An 18,947-nucleotide genomic window follows, 5' to 3' on the forward strand; every position below is an offset into this window, starting at 1 on the left:
GTCTCCGGATATGTGGAAGGGGGATGTTTGCCAGGACAGGGAGCCAGGGAAGCAGGGTGGATCGTAGTGTGCCAGTGATGATGCGCATGGTGGCGTTAAGCTGTGTGTCGACTCTGTTTGTGTGTGACGACCTTGACCAAACAGATGCACAGTACTCTGCTGCAGAGAATGAGATTGCTAGGGCTGAGGTACGAAGGGTTGTGGTTGCGGCGCCCCATGTTCAGCCAGCTAGTTTGGAGATCAAATACAATTTTATTTGTCACATGAATCATAAAAAACAGGTGTAGACTAACAGTGAAATGTTTACTTACCAACAATGCAGAGAGAAAAATATAAATATTCTAGAAAAAATTATAAATCAAGGAATAAATACACAATGAACAACAATAACATGGGGTACCAGTACCGAGTCGATGTGCAGGGGTACGAGGTAATTAAGGTATATATATATATATATACTGTAGGTAGGGGTAAAGTGACTAGGCAACAGGATAGATAATAAACAGTAGCAGCATCGTATGTATATGATTAGTCAAAAGAGTTTGTGCAAAAATGGTCAATGCAATGTCTAACAGCTATTTGGTGAATCAATGTCTCGCCAGATCACATCATTTATAATGAGGATTCTACATAACATAACCGAATATAACAGCATAGTATAAAGTTACTGTTAGACCAAAAACACCACCTAATTTCTTATGAGATTTTAGGATGATCAGCTGAATGGCCCCAAAAAAATCTAATGCGGCAAGAAGTCAATAGCGTGGTGCCACTAGGCAAAATATGTGGTTTGATTGAAACAAAATACAGGTATGGCTACCCCATAGTTGGTTCAAATTATCTGCTCGAATTCGCTCACGAAACCATAGATAGGCCAACACTGTAGGCCAGGGATCATCAACTAGATTCTGCCGCTGGGCGAATTCTTTGTGAGCGGATGGTCGGGGGGCTGGAACATAATTACAAATAATTTGTAGACTGCAAATTGACCGCAAGAAGCCCAAACATATATAATATTTGACTAAAACATTATAATTTCAAACCTTGCTTACATTTGTATATTATCATGTGTTTTTTTATTAAAAAAAATAAATAAATTGAAAACTTGTGGAGCGAAATTAAACCAAAATCAGCCCGCGGGCCGCCAGTTGGGGAACCCTGCTGTAGGCCTACATAATTCAGGAAGATCTAAATGCATATTCCCATGAAACTGAGATCAAATTATTGGCATGCAGTTTGGACATTTCAGCTCTAAAACGAAAAGTAGGCTATTATTATTCACGATTGACAGATAGCGTATTTTGAAATTAGGTATGCCCAATTTAGTGTTTGAGGGTTTTAAAAATCGAAACATTAATTGAGACAATATGTGTGGGCGTAGGCAGACATTGCATTTGAAGGATGCATTTTATGCATATTCTAAAATGACAATAGGCTACATCTGTCAGTACAAACTTTGATTGAGAAATGATGACATCATTGAAATTTTTTGGCAGCTCTGAAAAACAGCACTACACCACTGCAGCTAACTGAAGTTTCTGTGCTTAGGTTCTTGGGCTTCAAGCCCCCAGAACAATGAATGATTGATTAAATGATTGTTGCGGGTGTGCTGGCTGGGTTATGGAGAATCAATGACAGGTAGGCGGATTGATTGATGGATGGATAGATGGATAGATGGATGGATGGATGGATGGATGGATGGATTGATGGATGGTTTTCTTTCTTTCTCCTGCTCAGTGGGTTTGCTGGGTCTAATGAAATGGAGGACTCGTCCTGAGCTCCTCAAAGAAAACCTGGAGAAACTCAAGATCATCGACGGAGAGGAGGTTGTCAAGGTGTGTAAAATTTGTGTGTGTTATTTGTGTTTGTGTGTGTGTGTATGATCTCATGGCCTCTCCTCCCCTCCCTGTGTAGTTTCTCCAGGACACTCTGGATGCTCTGTTCACCATCATGATGGAACACTCCCAGACTGACGACTACGACATCCTAGTGTTCGACGCCCTGGTGAGTGTGTGGTGTGTGTGTGTGTGTTCTTGTCTCTGTCTGGTATTCTCTGTCACTCTTGTACCTTTTCTTTTCTCTGTCTGTCAGTCTGTCGCTGCATGTAGCTGTCTGTCTGTCGATCTCTGTCCATATGGCTCTGTCATTCTTCTTCTTAATAAACATGTCTTCCTGCTTGTTGCTTGTTCGTTTGTCTTTTTGCCAGTGAGGCACATCTCTCTCACCATATCAATCACAATGTGTATCCCTTCTTCTCTCTCCCGCTCTCTTTCTCTCTCTCTCTTGCTCTCTCTCTCTCTCTCTCTCTCTCTCTCTCCCTTTCTCTCTCTCTTGCTCTCTCTCTTTCTCTCTCTCTCTCTTTCTCTCTCTCTCTTGCTCTCTCACACTCTCTCTCTCTCTCTCTCTCTCTCTCTCTCTCTCTCTCTCTCTCTCTCTCTCTCTCTCTCTCTCTCTCTCTCTCTCTCTCTCTCTCTCTCTCTCTCTCTCTCTCTCTCTCTCTCTCTCTCTCTCAGATCTACATCATTGGTCTGATAGCAGACAGGAAGTTCCAGCATTTTAACACAGTGTTGGAGGCCTATATTAAACAGCACTTCAGCGCCACGCTGGCCTACAAGTCAGTACTACTTCCTGTGTCTAACCCCTCCTCTTCCTGTCCGCCTGTCTGCCAGTCTCACTGTCTCTCAGAAGCAGCCTCAGGAGTGGCTGAACTCCTCTTTCACATTCATAGTCAGATTGTGGAGGTAAAGCAGCAAGCTCTATCGATAATGACTCATCATGCCAAACTCATAATGACATTTCCACAGGAGATGATGTACACATTGTTTTTCCACTGTTGAGTGACAGTACATATAAAGTATGTCCTCATTATTATTCTGATTACAGATGATGGTAGGCCTCATGATGGTGCTGGGTTCAGGTAAACTGTCACTGTTGAAGTAGCTGTGCTGATGCTGGGTGTAGTGCATCAATCAGCGACAAAGGTGTCAGTGTGTTATTGTGAATGCTGTGTGCCTGTAGGTCATTAAATAAGTAGCCGGTTGCAGTAGAAGTTAATGGATGGATAAGCCAGGGTAAGGTGGATGACTAGACCATGGTATTTTACTCAAGGCTGGCCAGAATACTTATACTGGGCTCATTGAGTCTTAACTTCAAAACCCACTGGTTTACCCTCGCCTCTGCTACTCAGTTCAATTTCCATTGCTTTACAATGTACAATGTACATATTGCCTAAGCAGTATGTACTCTCTCTCGCTCATTCTCACTTTATCCCTCTCTCGTTCTCTCTTGACATTGCTCCCTGTTGCTCTCAAAATCACACACACTCCACCTCTCCCTCTCCTCTCTCTTTCTCTCCCTGCTCTCTCTCTCTCGCTCTCCCCGCCCTCGTCCCTCGTCCCCCCATCTCTCTCTCCAATCTGTGTTAAAACAGAGGATTCTCCCTCCTTTTTCTCATTGAGATAAAATCTATGTTTCAAGAGACCTGGTCCAACCACGACAGCAGCAGGGGGGAACAATGTTTCAGACAAATATTAGACACACTGTAACGACTTATAGACATAGACACACCATAACAAATTAAAATAAACATGTTTTGACGTAGACACAGATACAATTCAATTACAGAAACATACAAGCGTCATAGATTTTAAAAACCTAGCATATATACCACCCCATCAAGTCCTAATGACAATCACATTGTCACGATCGTTTACGGATGAGACGGACCAAGGCGCAGCGTGATAAGCGTACATATTTATTTAGTACTGAACACACAACAAAAACAACAAACAAACGATACGTGAAGTCCAAGGTAGACTACTAACATACCTATATGGAACAAGATCCCACACAGACTGGTGCCAAACGGCTGCCTAAGTATGGTCCCCAATCAGAGACAACAAACTACAGCTGCCTCTGATTGGGAACCACCCTGGCCAACATAGATCTACACGATCTAGAAACTCAAACATAGAAAACTAAACATAGAAACTACACACCCTGGCTCAACATTTAAGAGTCCCCAGAGCCAGGGCGTGACACACATTCCTCAGTAACATGTGAGTCAACCAAACTTTTAAACTCCTCCAAGGAAACAAGATCCTGGAGTTTCAAGCTGGTCTGGAGAGAATTTCAAGTCCACAGAGCTGAGTAGCTAAAACACCTTTTGCCATGATCCGTTCTGATTTTAGGAACCGTTAAAAGTAAGTAAGAGTGAGATCGCAACTGGTATTTATTTTCAGACCTTATCCAAGAAGAACAGAGATAAAGCTGCAGTTTTCCCAAAATGGCCTAATAGATCATAGTATACCAATGTTTAAGCCTACGTAAAGTCAACGAAGACCAGCCAACAGTACTATAGAGATCACAGTGGTGTGAAGTCCAGCCAACAGCACTATAGAGATCACAGTTGTGTGAAGACCAACCAACAGCACTATAGAGATCACAGTTGTGTGAAGTCCAGCCAACAGTACTATAGAGATCACAGTGGTATGAAGTCCAGCCAACAGCACTATAGAGATCACAGTGGTGTGAAGTCCAGCCAACAGCACTATAGATATCACAGTGGTGTGAAGTCCAGCCAACAGTACTATAGAGATCACAGTGGTGTGAAGTCCAGCCAACAGTACTATAGAGATCACAGTGGTGTGAAGTCCAGCCAACAGTACTATAGAGATCACAGTGGTGTGAAGTCCAGCCAACAGTACTATAGAGATCACAGTGGGGTGAAGTCCAGCCAACAGCACTATAGAGATCACAGTGGTGGTAGTGCTTGAGGTCTGCATATAAATTACATCACTGTAGTCCAAGACAGACAGGAATGTACACCATACCAGCTCTATTCTGGCCACAGAAGAAAAACAAGCCTTATGCCGGTAATAAAAACCTATTCTTAACTTGATCTTCTTTACTTGGTTCTCAACATGGTTAGTGAAGGTCAGCTTCTCATCCACCCAAACTCCCAGATATTTGTACGTCTTGACTTGCTCTATGGAATTTCCTTCCAAGGTAGAAATGACATGGTTTACCAACAAGCTCTCACAGTCTCACGTCAGAATTAGACATTCATTCATGTTTCTCAATCGTCAAATTTTGAAGTGGTTCCAAACGGCAAATTTCAATGTGTTTAAGGTTAGGCATTAACTCCGAATTTTTAAGGGTTAAGGTTTGGGATAGGCTTAAAACAAAAATCTCAAAAACAACTTTCTATCGTTGGATTCAAACATGCAACCTTTGGCACCAGAGGCAGACATGAGACTGTGAGAGTTAGTTGGAAAACCATGTCAATACTACCTACTTGAAGGTAACACCGCTCACTGTTGTCCCTACTGGTCGGTTTCCACGTCATCTTCCGACATCCTCAGACATGGATGGACGTCGAATACTGACTTGTATCACGGGTGACCTGGCTGGGTTTTCAGAGTGTTTAGCGTTGGAATATACCATTTATTTTGTTTTAGAGGAATTCAGAACAAGCTTAAAACCATACAGATTCTGTTGAATGATGTTAAAAACTGTTTGAGCTTCAAAAGCCAACTGCTGCCACTTGAGTAGAGAACAGTGTCATCCGCATAAAAATGTACATCAGCTGTCTCAATATATCTCTCTAAGGGGTCAAACAGAAGCTTAACCGGTGCTAGCCATGCCGTTATATAAAACTCTGTTGTCTAAATACGAGGCCACCCAATGTCATCCTCAGATTATTTTACACTTATGGACTTTTTTAGTCTTTATCCTTCTGAAAAAATCCAGACCGTTATAAAAGGACTGTTATTGTTTAAGAGGCTTTGATTGTTTTAATCCAGTTAGCCAACAAGACCATGCCCAATTTTGGGAACAGTATGGGACATAATCCTAGTCCTCTGGGCCCAGTGTGCTGTGGTGTGTGTGTGTTATGAAAAATGTAATTAACACTTTTAAATGAAGGTTTTCCTACTCTCTTTCTCTCCCTCTCCCCTTCTCCCCCTCCCCCCTCTCAGGAAGTTGATGTCGGTGTTGAAGAGGTATCTGGATGTGTCCAGTCGAGGGGAGCAGTGTGAAAACTACCTCCGCACCCTCAAAGCCCTGGAGTACATCTTCAAGTTCATCGTCCGCTCACGCATGCTCTACTCCCAGTGAGTCTGTGTGTATGTGCGCATGTGTGTGTGTGAGTGAGTGTAATCTAACTCTTAAAAGCATGCACACAGTCCACACACACACACACACACACACACACACACACACACACACACACACACACACACACACACACAGACAGACAGACAGACACATACACACACGGTCACACACTCTTCTTTACGCTCTTGTACATTACCTAGCTAATTCCCAAAGACAGCTTGCTCTGAAAGACGCTGATTGCAGCGCTACTGTTGCTCACAAGCATTGATGATGAAGTGCCGTTTTCAATGAACACTAATGACAAAGTAGACCCAGTGCTGAATGAGCAGCTGCGATAGAGGAGGGACGCTGCTATTCAGAGACTTATGATGCGTCAACTCTTCTGAAGGCTGCTCCATATGATAATCATAAACAACATTAATAATAACATCACATAATTTGATCCTGACAGATTAGTAGCAGAACACAAGCAAATCTCTAAGTGCCTTGTCTGTGTTGCTTGTTTCGGGAAGTGTGTGCTGTGTGATTATCTAGTGGCCTGTCAATTTGTTTTAGAAACCATATGCAGTGCATGTGTACTGATCACTGTTCTCCCTGGAGGGATGCTAGAACAATTGATTGCTCCAGCCCTCCTCTCAGGTCTGCCAAACTACTTAAAAGAAAGTTGAAACTTTCTGAATTTCAAGTCTACATCACTCTTCCCATATAGGTAGCCTAGTCAGATACTCAGTATTCAAGAGCAGAGCATGCAGTACTGTGCTGTAGACTCATCTGTAGTACCATTAATGTCCTACACTCATCAATGACTTATCAGTTTGAATCTGAAATTTCTCAAGTCCTATAAGATAACTCTGATTTCTATGAGTAGAGAATGTATTAGATGTTCTCTCTCTCTCGGCCCTATCCCTTCTTTCTTTAACCTTGCTTTTACCTTTCTTTCCCTTCTATAACTTTCTTCCGGCCTCAGTAACACCTCTTTATTTATCCATCTTTGTTTTTCTCACCCGCCTGTTTTTTGCTATCCATCTAGCCTCTGCTCCCTCCCTCCTCCCATCCATCTGGTGTGAGTAGAGCATTAGTGTTGTTGTCCCATGGGTGGTGAATGGAGCATGGTTAGCGGTAGAGTTACAGTAGCAATCAGGGTGAGCAGGGTTAGGGTCAGCTTCTGGTCCCAGGCTGTTCTCTGATAGGGCTCATAGGGCTTTAGGCCCAGGATTATGAGGCCTACTCTACTGTACAGTCCACTCTACCACTTATCTACAGGAGCCTGCAGGGATAAAAGGGTGCAGAGGTCCAGACAGGAACAGGGCAACTGGGGTCAGAAATATCTGCTATTTATCAGTATGTGTTCTGTTGCGTATATGTACGTTGTGTCGTTGGGATAGGGTTAGCATAGGATTGCAGTGTGTGTACCCTGTATGTGTCTGTCATGATTTTCTGTGGTGGAGTCTCAAATATATACTGTATATAGTGTGTGTGTACGTGCATGTGTGCATCATAGCTATGTCCATTGTTTGTGCATGTGCGTGTGAGTGTCTGTGTGTCTGTGTGTCTGTGTGTTTGTGTGTGCACTCAGCCACACAGGGGGATTATGGAGGACAATGCTTTAGTAATCACAATGCCACCCGGAGCACTAAGAGTCCTGTGGTAATACCCCTGCAAATTGGCTCCAAGTGATTTTCTATTTTGGAAATCTGTTCTAAAGTATTCCCACGCATAATAGAGAGATACAGTGCCTTCAGAAAGTATTCATACCCCTTGATTTATTCCCCAAAAAATGTGTGTTAGAGCCTGAATTCAAAAAGGATTAAATATATTTTTTCTAAACACAATACCCCATAATGACAAAGTGAAAACATGTCTTTATACATTTTTGCTAATAAAAATAATAATAATAACATAAATAATTATTTACATAAGTATTCAGACCTTTTGCTATGAGACTCGAACTTGAGCTCAGGTGCATCCTGTTTCCATTGATCATCCTTGAGATGTTTCTACAAATTGAGTCCACCTGTGGTCAATTCAATTGATTGTACATGATTTGGAAAGGCACACACCTGTCTATATAAGGTCCCACAGTTGACAGTGCATGTCAGAGCAAAAACCAAACCATGAGGTCAAAGGAATTGTCCATAGAGCTCCGAGACAGAACTGCGTCGAGGCACAGATCTGGGGAAGGGTACCAAAACATTTCTGCAGCATTGAAGGTCCCCAAGAACACAGTGGCCTCCATCATTCTTAAATGGAAGAAGTTTGGAACCACCTCTTCCTAGAGCTGGCCGCCCGGCCAAACTGAGCAATCGGGGGAGAAGGTCCTGACCAAGAAGCGGATTGTCACTCTGACAGAGCTCCAGAGTTCCTCTGTGGAGATGGGAGACCTTTCAGAAGGAAACCATCTCTGCAGCATTCCACCAATCAGGCCTTTATGGTAGTGGCCAGACGGAAGCCACTCCTCAGTAAAAGGCACATGACAGCCAACTTGGAGTTTGCCAAAAGGCACCTAAAGGACTCTCAGACCATGAGAAACAAGATTCTCTTGTCTGATGAAACCAAGATTGAACTCTTTGGCCTGAATGCCAAGCATCAAGTCTGGAGGAAACCTGGCACCATCCCTATGGTGAAGCATGGTGGTGGCAGCATCATGCTGTTGGTTTGTATTTCAGGGACTGGGAGACTAGTCAGGATCGAGGGAAAGATGAACGGAGCAAAGTACACAGAGATCCTTGATGAAAACATGCTCCAGAGCACTCAGGACCTCAGACTGGGGCGAAGGTTCACCTTCCAACAGGACAACGACCCTAAGCACACAGCCAAGACAACGCCGGAGTGGCTTCGGGACAAGTCTCTGAATGTCCTTGAGTGGCCCAGCCAGAGCCCGGACTTGAACCCGATCGAACATGTCTGGAGAGATCTGAAAATAGCTGTGCAGCGACGCTCCCCATCCAACCTGACAGAGCTTGAGAGAATCTGCAGAGAAGAATGGGAGAAACTCCCCAAATACAGGTGTGCCAAGCTTGTAGTGTCATACCCAAGAAGACTTAAGGCTGTAATCACTGCCAAAGGTGCTTCAACAAAGTACTGAGTAAAGGGTCTGAATATTTATGTAAATGTTATCTTTCAGTTTTTTATTTTTAATACATTTGCTAAAATTAAAAACAAAACCTGTTTTTGCTTTGTTATTATGGGGTATTGTGTGTAGATTGATGAGGATTTTATTTTTTAAAGTCCATTTTAGAATAAGGCTGTAACTTAACAATATGTGGAAAAAGTCAAGGGTTCTGAATACTTTCCGAATGCACTGTATAAGGAAATCATAGTTGAAATAATTTCATTATGCCCTAATCTGTGGAAAACAGATATGCATTTGTTGGTCACAGGTATCTTTAAAAAAAAGGTAGGGGCGTAGATCTGAAAACCAGTCAGTATCTGGTGAGAACACCAGTTCACTCCTTCGCATAGAATTAATCAGGATGTTGATTGTGGCCTTTGTAATGTTGTCCCACTCTTCAATGGCTGTACGAAGTTACTGGATATTGGCAGGAACTGGAACATGCTGTCGTACACGTCAATCCAGAGTATACCAAACATGCTCAATGGGTAACATGTCTGTTGAGTATGCAGGCCATGGAAGAACTGGGACCTTTTCAGCTTCCAGGAATTGTGTACAGATCCTTATGACATGGGGCCGTGCATTAACATGATGAAACATGAGGTGATGGAGGCTGATGAATGGCACGTCAATGGGCCTCAGGATCTTGTCACGGTATCTCTGTGCATTCAAATAGCCATCGATAAAATGCAATTGTGTTCGTTGTCCGTAGCTTATGCCTGCCCATACCATAACCCAACCGCTATCATGGGGCACTCTGTTCACAACATTGACATCAGCAAACTGCTCGCCCACAATAATAATAATATGCCATTTAGAAGACGCTTTTATCCAAAGCGACTTACAGTTATGCGTGCATACATTTTTTTTGTGTATGGGTGGTCCCGGGGATTGAACCCACTACCTTGGCGTTACAAGCGCCGTGCTCTACCAGTTGAGCTACAGAGGACCACAACCGCCATACACGCTGTCTGCCATCTGCCCGGTACATTTGAAACTGGGATTCATCCGTGAAGAGCACACTTCTCCAGCGTGCCAGTCGGTTATGGAGCCGAACTCCAGTCAGGTTAAGACCCTGATTATGACGACAAGCCAGCAGATGAGCTTCCCTGAGACGGTTTCTGACAGTTTGTGCAGAAATTCTTTGGTTGTGCAAACCCACACTTTCATCAGCTGTCCGGGTGGCTGGTCTCAGACGATACCGCAGGTAAAGAAGCCGGATGTGGAGGTCCTGGGCTTGCATGGTTACACGTGGTCTGCGGTTGTGAGGCCGGTTGGACGCACTGCCAAATTGTCTAAAGCGACGTTGACGGCGGCTTATGGTAGAGAAATTAACATTCAATTCCCTGGCAACAACTCTGGTGGACATTCCTGCAATCAGCATGCCAATTGCACGCTCCCTCAAAACATGAAACATCTGTGTCGTTGTGTGACAAAACTGCCATTTTAGAGTGGCCTTTTACTGTCCTCAGCACAAGGTGCACCTGTGTAATGAGCATGCTGTTTAATCAGCTTCTTAATATGCCACACCTGTCAGGTGGATGGATTGTCAAATTTGTGCACAACATTTGAGAGAACAAGCTTTTTGTGCATATGGAACATTACTGGGATCTTTTACTTCAGCTATTGAAACATGGGACCAACACTTTACATGTTGCTTTTATATTTTTGTTTAGTATACCTCCATATACACTGTGTACAAAACATTATGAACACCTGCTCTTTCCGTGACATAGACTGACCAGGTGAATCCAGGTGAAAGCTATGGTCCCTTATTGATGTCACCTGTTAAATTCACTTCAATCAGTGTAAATGAAGGGATGGAGACAGGTTAAAGAAGTAGTTTTAAGCCTTGAGACATGGATTGTGATCCCAGTAAGTAATAGATTTGTGCCAGTACAGAGGGATAAGGTAACGAGTTATGCTTCAGTAAGGTTGTCTTCTTAGAAATGTTTATCAACTGCACTGCAGAAATGGAAAGTAAATAACAGAAAATAGATGCTGTGGTGGCAGCTGCAGAGAGGTATTTGGGTATACGAGATTTGACTTCAGAAGAGTTACAGGGTGTGTTGAGGGGTGGTGTCCTGTCCTCCCAGGCTGTTGGCATGGGAAGGAGCAGATAGGGTCAAAGTAGTGGAATGGGGTAGTGGGTTTAGGTGGCAACTGCAGAGAAGTACCTGGGTGTATGGGATTTTACTGCAGAAGAGTTAATGGGATGGTGACTTATATTTTTTATGAAATAGTGGTATATACAGTTGAAGTCGGAAGTTTACATGCACTTAGGTTGGAGTCATTAAAACTTGTTTTTGAACCACTCCACACATTTCTTGTTAACAAACTATAGTTTTGGCAAGTCGCATGCCACAAGTAATTTTTCCAACAATTGTTTACAGACAGATTATTTCACTTATAATTCACTGTATCACAATTCTAGTGGGTCATAAGTTTACATACACTAAGTTGACTGTGCCTTTAAACAGCATGGAAAATTCCAGAAAATGATGTCATGGCGTTAGAAGCTTCTGATAGGCTAATTGAACGTCATTTGAGTCAATTGGAGGTGTACCTGTGGATGTATTTCAAGGCCTACCTTCAAACTCAGTGCCTCTTTGCTTGACATCATGGGAAAATCAAAAGAAATCAGCCAAGACCTCAGAAAAAAAATTGTAGACCTCCACAAGTCTGGTTCATCCTTGGGAGCAATTTCCAAACGCCTGAAGGTACCACATTCATCTGTACAAACAATAGTACGCAAGTATAAACACCATGGGACCACACAGCCGTCATACCGCTCAAGAAGGAGACGCGTTCTGTCTCCTAGAGATGAACGTACTTTGGTGCGAAAAGTGCAAATCAATCCCAGAACAACAGCAAAGGACCCTGTGAAGATGCTGGAGGAAACAGGTACAAAAGTTTCTATATCACAGTAAAATGAGTCCTATGTCGACATAACCTGAAAGGCCGCTCAGCAAGGAAGAAGCCACTGCTCCAAAACCGCCATAAAAAAGCCACTACGGTTTGCAACTGCACATGGGGACAAAGATCGTACTTTTTGGAGAAATGTCCTCTGGTCTGATGAAACAAAAATAGAACTGTTTGGCCATAATGACCATTGTTATTTTTGGAGGAAAAAGGGGAAGGCTTTGCTTGGTCGCAAATGGGTCTTCCAAATGGACAATGACCCCAAGGATACTTCCAAAGTTGTGGCAAAATGGCTTAAGGACAACAAAGTCAAGGTATTGGAGTGGCCATCACAAAGCCCTGACCTCAATCCTATAAAACATTTGTGGGCAGAACTGAAAAAGCGTGTGCGAGCAAGGATGCCTACAATCCTGACTCAGTTACACCAGCTCTGTCAGGAGGAATGGGCCAAAATTCACCCAACTTATTGTAGAAGGCTACCCAAAACGTTTGACCCAAGCTAAACAATTTAAAGGCAATTCTACCAAATACTAATTGAGTGTATGTAAACTTCTGACCCACTGGGAATGTGATGAAAGAAATAAAAGCTGAAATAAATCATTCTCTCTACTATTATGCTGACATTTCACAATCTTAAAATAAAGTGGTGATCCTAACTGACCTAAAACAGGGAATTTTTGCTAGGATTAAATGTCAGGAATTGTGAAAAACTGAGTTTAAATGTATTTGGTTAAGGTGTATGTAAACTTCCGACTTCAACTGTAGTTGTAGGGTTAGTTGGTGGTTAGTCTGTAAGGAACAGGAATAATGAAGAGAACTTAATGTAGGTAGGTCGTGACTGGCCTCACACTTTAGTACAATAGGTGGCGGTGTATGCACCTTTAAGTTGGATGTGATCTGCCAACCCAATCACGAAGAAGAAGTCATGGATTGTGTATGTGTGCCATTCAGAGGGTGAATGGGCAAGACAAAACATTTCAGTGGTTTTTCACGCTCAACAGTTTCCCGTGTGTATCAAGAATGCTCCACCACCCAAAGGACATCCAGCCAACTTGACAGAACTGTGGGAAGCATTGTAGTCAACATGGGCCAGCATCCCTGTGGAACGCTTTCGACACCTTGTAGAGTCCAGGCCCCGATGAATTGAGGCTGTTCTGAGGGCAAAAGGGGGTGCAACTCAATGTTAGGAAGGTGTTCGTAATGTTTTGTACACTCCGTGTATACTTCCATTAATTTTTTTAACTGGTACTGGGCTACCTTCAGACAAATCTTTTGAGGCTTGTGGGCATCCTAGAGCAAAACAACCGACATGTTCGTGAGAGTCTCACAATTCCATATTGGTGTGTAGCCCAAACTGTTTGGACACTACACACATTTTCGTGAGAAGACCGATTGTCTCCGGGTCTGGCAAACACCACTGTAGCTTGACCACCTTCCACCGCAGATGCAGAAGGCCGCCATTGGCAGATGCGGTGGATTGAAACGCAGCCCATGCAAAACAGATTGTTCTAGTTTAAACAGATGGATTTTAATTGGGATTTTTCTAATATGCTAATTAGATTTCCGCAGGGGACATCGACTCTATTATTGCCCACAGTCCATGCAACTTATTATGTGACTTGACAAGCAAATGTTTTCTCCTGAACTTATTTAGGCTTGTAATAACAAAGGGGTTGAATACTTATTGACTCAAGACATTTCAGCTTTTCATTTGTAATTAATTTCTAAAAACATCATTCCATTTTGAATGTGACACAAAATCCCTATTTAATTTTAAATTCAGGCTGTAACACAACAAAATGTCAAGGGGTGTGAATACTTTCTGAAGGTGCTGTATATCATATAGAAATGTAAGCAATGTTTGAAATGGTTATGTTTTAATCAAATATTATATATGTTCAGGCTTCTTGTGGTCAATTTGCAGTCTACAAATTATTTGTAATTATGTTCCGGCCCCCTGACCAGCCGCTCAAGAAAAAGTCGTCCCGCAGCTGAATCTAGTTGATGATCGCTGCTGTAATCCTCCCCCACCCCAACACCCACAACCCGTACTGTAATTAAAATCTACCACAGAATTACAGTGAAACAGGAGGAGACGGAAGAGGAATGGAGAACAGGGGAGGAAGAGCGAGACGAAAGGAGAGTAATGAGAAGACATTAGTTACAAGGGTAGGGATAGATAGAGTAGTTTAACAAAGAATATAAAGGGAGGAGTAGACAACTATAGGGATTGTGATGTGTTGTTGGGGATACAGGATGAAAGAAGATACCAAATGAAACACTTGGCCTAGCTTTATATTCAGAGACAGTATGCAGCAGTAACTGGTAGAGCTTATGTACTGTAAAGTCTCTGTCTAGTTTGACATAGCCTCCATGTGACCTAGCCTCCTGACTCCCGCCATTTCTCCCAACAACAACCAACTAGAACTACTTAAGTCCTTAAAAGTATTCGTTACCCCAGAAAAGAAAGAAAAAGGAGCACTTGTGTCTGTATCTGATCTGAGTACATTTTAGGGACAAACAAACAGGCTTATATAATAAGGCTGAAGCGTGTTTGGGTACACCTTCACTTTTTAAATCCTGCTTGAGACATTAACCGTGCCCCCTCTCTTCCTCTTTCTTCCTGTTTTCCTCTCTTCTCTCCAGGCTGTATGAAGGGAAGGAGCAGAAAGAGTTTGAGGAGTCTCTTCGGAGACTCTTTGAGTCCATCAACAAACTGATGACGAGTGACTTCAACACAACAGTCTTACTGCAGGTAAACAATCTCACTTCACTACATCTCTCCTCCTCTACTCTCCTAACTCTCTACAGTAAATCTCACTGTCTCACCATCTTTTTTTCTCTTGCTCATTTATTGATATGACCTCATTGTCCTAATTTCAGGTTTTATTATTCTTTCCCATCCATATGCATGTCTCTCTCTCCCTCTCCCTCTCTTTGCCTCTGTCTCTTGTCTCTCTCTCCAGGTAGCTGCTCTGAAGTACCTACCCGCAGTCTTGCAGGATGTGGAGACAGTGTTTGACGCCAAACTCCTGAGGTTAGTGCTATCCTCCACCCCCTCCACAGGAAGAGAAAATAGAACCGCTGTCAACATCGCTCAGGCCCTTCCCAGGATGCAATGTGAAGTGAAGTGTCTCTCACCTCAGTCACCTGTTCTTAACGTCCCCCAACATCCCCTCTGACCCCCTGTCCCTCTGGCTGATAACTGTCTCATAACGTTGTCTCCACAAAAACACAACAAAACAACCCAGTCTAAAACACTGTCTCTGTCTCCCAGCCCTCTATCAAGGTCACAACCTTATTTCCCAGATCTCTTTAACTCACAGTGACTCGTCATATCTTCCATTAACCTTTCATTAACCCCTCAAAGACAGACAGCCTTGCCTTTACAGTACCCATAATGAACAGAGATATGACTCTTTACCACATCCCCAGACCTTTTAGCTTTATAATCGAATGGGTCTAGAGTCTCTTTATGGCAGACAGACAGTTGGTTCCAGCAAACCACAACGTCTTTATTTCTGGCCTGACCTTCCTGTGACCTGTGTCTGAGACTAGTCTCTCTGAGGTGAGTGTGTGTGGGTGGGTATTTTTGTGGGTGTGTGGAACTCTGTTCAGGCAGTCCAAACCTGTCTGGTCTGTTGAATCTCTGGAGTGGTTGAGTGTCAACACGATGTCATTGAGGTGTTACCTAAAACACCTGGCCACCTGCACCAGAATGATAGTGGCAAGAGCAGACCAAACACATACGCACACACAATCAAGGTGATGTACTGTAGACACAACAAACCACAAACAATAACATAATCTAAACATCTAAACAGTGACTCTAGGAAGAGATGCCCTAAAGATATTAATGGTAATATTTTCAACTGTTATGAGGTTGCCCATGTTGATATTTCAACGCTTTATTGCAGTGCCCTGGGTCATTATGGGAGAGCCATATTTTTGGTTTAATAAATGAACACAAACAACCAGCAGTTCCGCACCCAGGAGGGTTTGGACGTGGGACTCTGTAGGACAGACAGCCTTATATAATACAATAACATGATATTTCAATTTGTAATTAGATTGAAATTAGAGAGCCTGGTTAGCATGCAATGCACCACGGAAAAGCTCCCTCTACTGTCTAAAAAAAGAAAAGTGGTTGGCATTATCATTTAATTTGTTGTTCATCTAGCTAATGAAAGTACTGTATCAACCACATTAATAAATCCATCTAAGGAGGAAATACGGAATGGATGGCCCCATGCTCAATCTCCCTAAGAAGCTGCCGAGGCTTTGTAACTGGCTCATTTAATTCTTATTTGATTGGATTCCGGGCTGAGGGTGACACCAACTTGTCTCGACATTAGTGTCCGTCGCTAGTTCGCTAGTTTGGCTCATCTGTTTTCATAAGGCCTAGCTAGGGTATGTCCCAAATGGCAGCCTATAATGGCACCCATTCCCTATATACCCTGGTCAATAGTAACTCTGTGGGGGGGATGTGTTAGGAAGGTGTTCTTAATGTTTTATACACTCAGTCAGTGGTGGAAAAAGTACCCAAAAGTAAAGAAAATGACTCAAGCACAAGTTAAAGTCACCCAGTAAAAGACTACTTGAGTTAAAGTCTAAATGTATTTGGTTTTAAATATACTTAAGTATCAAAAGTAAATGTAATCTCAAATAAACTTAAGTATCAAAAGTAAAAGTGTAAATCATTTCACATTCCTTATATTAAGCAAACCAGACGGCACAATTTTCTTGTTTTTAAAATGTATGGATAGCCAGGGGCACACTCCAACATGCAGACATATTTTACAAATGAATAATTTGTGTTTAGTGAGTGCCAGATCAGCGGCAGCAGGGATGACCAGGTATGTTCTCTTGATAAGTGCGTGAATTGGACCATTTTCCTATCCTGCTAAGCATTCAAAATGTAACAAGTACTTTTGGGTGTCAGGGAAAATGTATGGAGTAAAAAGTACATTATTTTCATTAGGCAGGTAGTGTAGTAAAAGTAGTCAACAATACCAATAGTAAAGTACAGATACCCCAAAAAACTACTTAAGTAGTACTTTAAAGTATTTTAATTTTAGTACTTTACACCGCTGCCCTCAGTGTATTATTGAACTCAGTGGATTTAATTTGTTATGGTATTCAAGCTGTTTTTACCATCCAGGTAACTGTCGCTTTTGCGGAGAGATCGTTTTTCTAAACTAAAACTCATAAAGAACTACCGAAGAAGCATTAGGCTCACCGTCTGATAGGCGCTTTTGTAACCTGAGTAAACTACACTCATTGCACTGGCGCCATCGTAGCCTTGACCACAGCATTTGTTCACCGATTTCCATTTGCTTTCAATCAGTTTAATTTGTTATTTTTCAAGACCTGAGGCCCTTTTTCAGTTACATTCTGAAGCCCAAGACAAAAACCACTTCGTTTCCTACTACATATGGAAATTAAAAAGGTTTATGAATGACTTTTTGGAGGGTTACTGTGAAAATTATTTGACTGTAACCCTCTGCGGGGGTGTCCAACAACCCAGTGGGGATAGGGTACCATTTGGGACACAGCTGTAGTTTCTGTGCTGTGTATCTGTATCTCTTCTTTCCCGAGCCTGCTCAGGTCCGAATGGCAGTTAACGTCTGGTTCTGAATAACACGTGTCATTTCAGCTGCTTAAAATACCTGATTCAATAAAATATTAAACAAATGCGTTGAAAAACAAGAAAATAATATCACTCTACATGGAATTAACCATGTGCTACGTATTTACAATTGAAATGAAAGTGTTTTATTACAACTGTAGCTAGAGACTTTATCACTCTTCTAGCCTTGCTGAACAATTGATCTAATTCTCCACTTCCCCATCCTCTCTCGCCCTTTCCCTTCATTTCTCTTTCTCTCTCTTTCTCCCTTTACCCTCTCTCCACACCCCCTCCCTCCCCCTCTTCCTCCCTCCATGCCTCCTTTCCTCTCTCCAGTCAGTTGCTGTATGAATTTTACACCTGTATCCCTCCTGACAAGCTGCAGAAACAGAAGGTGGCCTCCATGACCGAGATCGTCAGCAGCAAACTCTTCCAGAAGCAGGGTAAGACTAACCTCCATGCTAGACAACTGACCAATGACTGACCTCTATGTTAACTACCATAGGAGCAGCTAACCAATCACACACCTCATCTAGTAAGAGGTTAAAACTAGGCCTATTTGGGTAGATGGAGAAGGGTCTGCCCAATATCAGTTGAGAGGTCATACAACCTTGACTATTATGAGAACAAGTGTTCTCTGAAGCATCCTACATCACCATTTAAACACACTACAACCTCACTTCACTCCCCTCCTTCCCTCCACTCAGAACCTAAATTATTATGAAGGCCTAACTGGCTTGTAGTGGTGTGATAAGTGGCCAATCAGCTTCCTAAGTGGCCCCCAGTCAGATTGATGGAAGACTCTGGGTGCTACTGTTCTCTAATTGGCTCCTGATAAGTGGGAGAGCTGTCGCCACAGCGCCAGTCACAACTGACAGATTGCTATTGTTGTCATGGCTCCCCACTCCGCTGTTTGTTTTTAAACTGATATCTGAATGAATATGTTAGCGAGCGAGAGAGATCAGAGAGAGAGAAAGCAGATGGAGAGAGAGAGAGACCAGCAGCAGCAGAAGAGGCTTGTTGGCAGTTAGACAGACACCTATCCCCCCTTCGCCCCTAACACCCCCATCCTCTCTCCTCCCTGCTCCTCACTCCCTGGCCCGTCTTTGTTTTCGGGTGACAGATGCTTTTGTAACTGGGGTGTGTGTGTCTGTGTGTGTTTGTTTT

The 18,947-nt window shown here is 42.8% G+C and overlaps 1 protein-coding gene across 1 annotated transcript in view; it reads left to right on the plus strand.

The window, feature by feature from the left end:
* The window catches only part of LOC311107674 (dedicator of cytokinesis protein 2-like), a gene marked incomplete at both ends in the record, with an annotated part of 85,660 nt that overhangs the window by 29,397 nt on the left and 37,316 nt on the right, over positions 1-18,947 (plus strand). Inside the window, 7 exons of the mRNA XM_084150195.1 lie at positions 1,738-1,835; positions 1,915-2,004; positions 2,514-2,614; positions 5,979-6,113; positions 14,798-14,906; positions 15,118-15,188; positions 18,117-18,223. Coding sequence (XP_084006321.1) covers positions 1,738-1,835; positions 1,915-2,004; positions 2,514-2,614; positions 5,979-6,113; positions 14,798-14,906; positions 15,118-15,188; positions 18,117-18,223 — 711 coding nt within the window. The remainder of the gene's footprint in view (positions 1-1,737; positions 1,836-1,914; positions 2,005-2,513; positions 2,615-5,978; positions 6,114-14,797; positions 14,907-15,117; positions 15,189-18,116; positions 18,224-18,947) is intronic.

Source organism: Coregonus lavaretus (assembly GCF_964263955.1).
Source record: "Coregonus lavaretus genome assembly, chromosome: 32".
NCBI lineage: Eukaryota > Metazoa > Chordata > Actinopteri > Salmoniformes > Salmonidae > Coregonus > Coregonus lavaretus.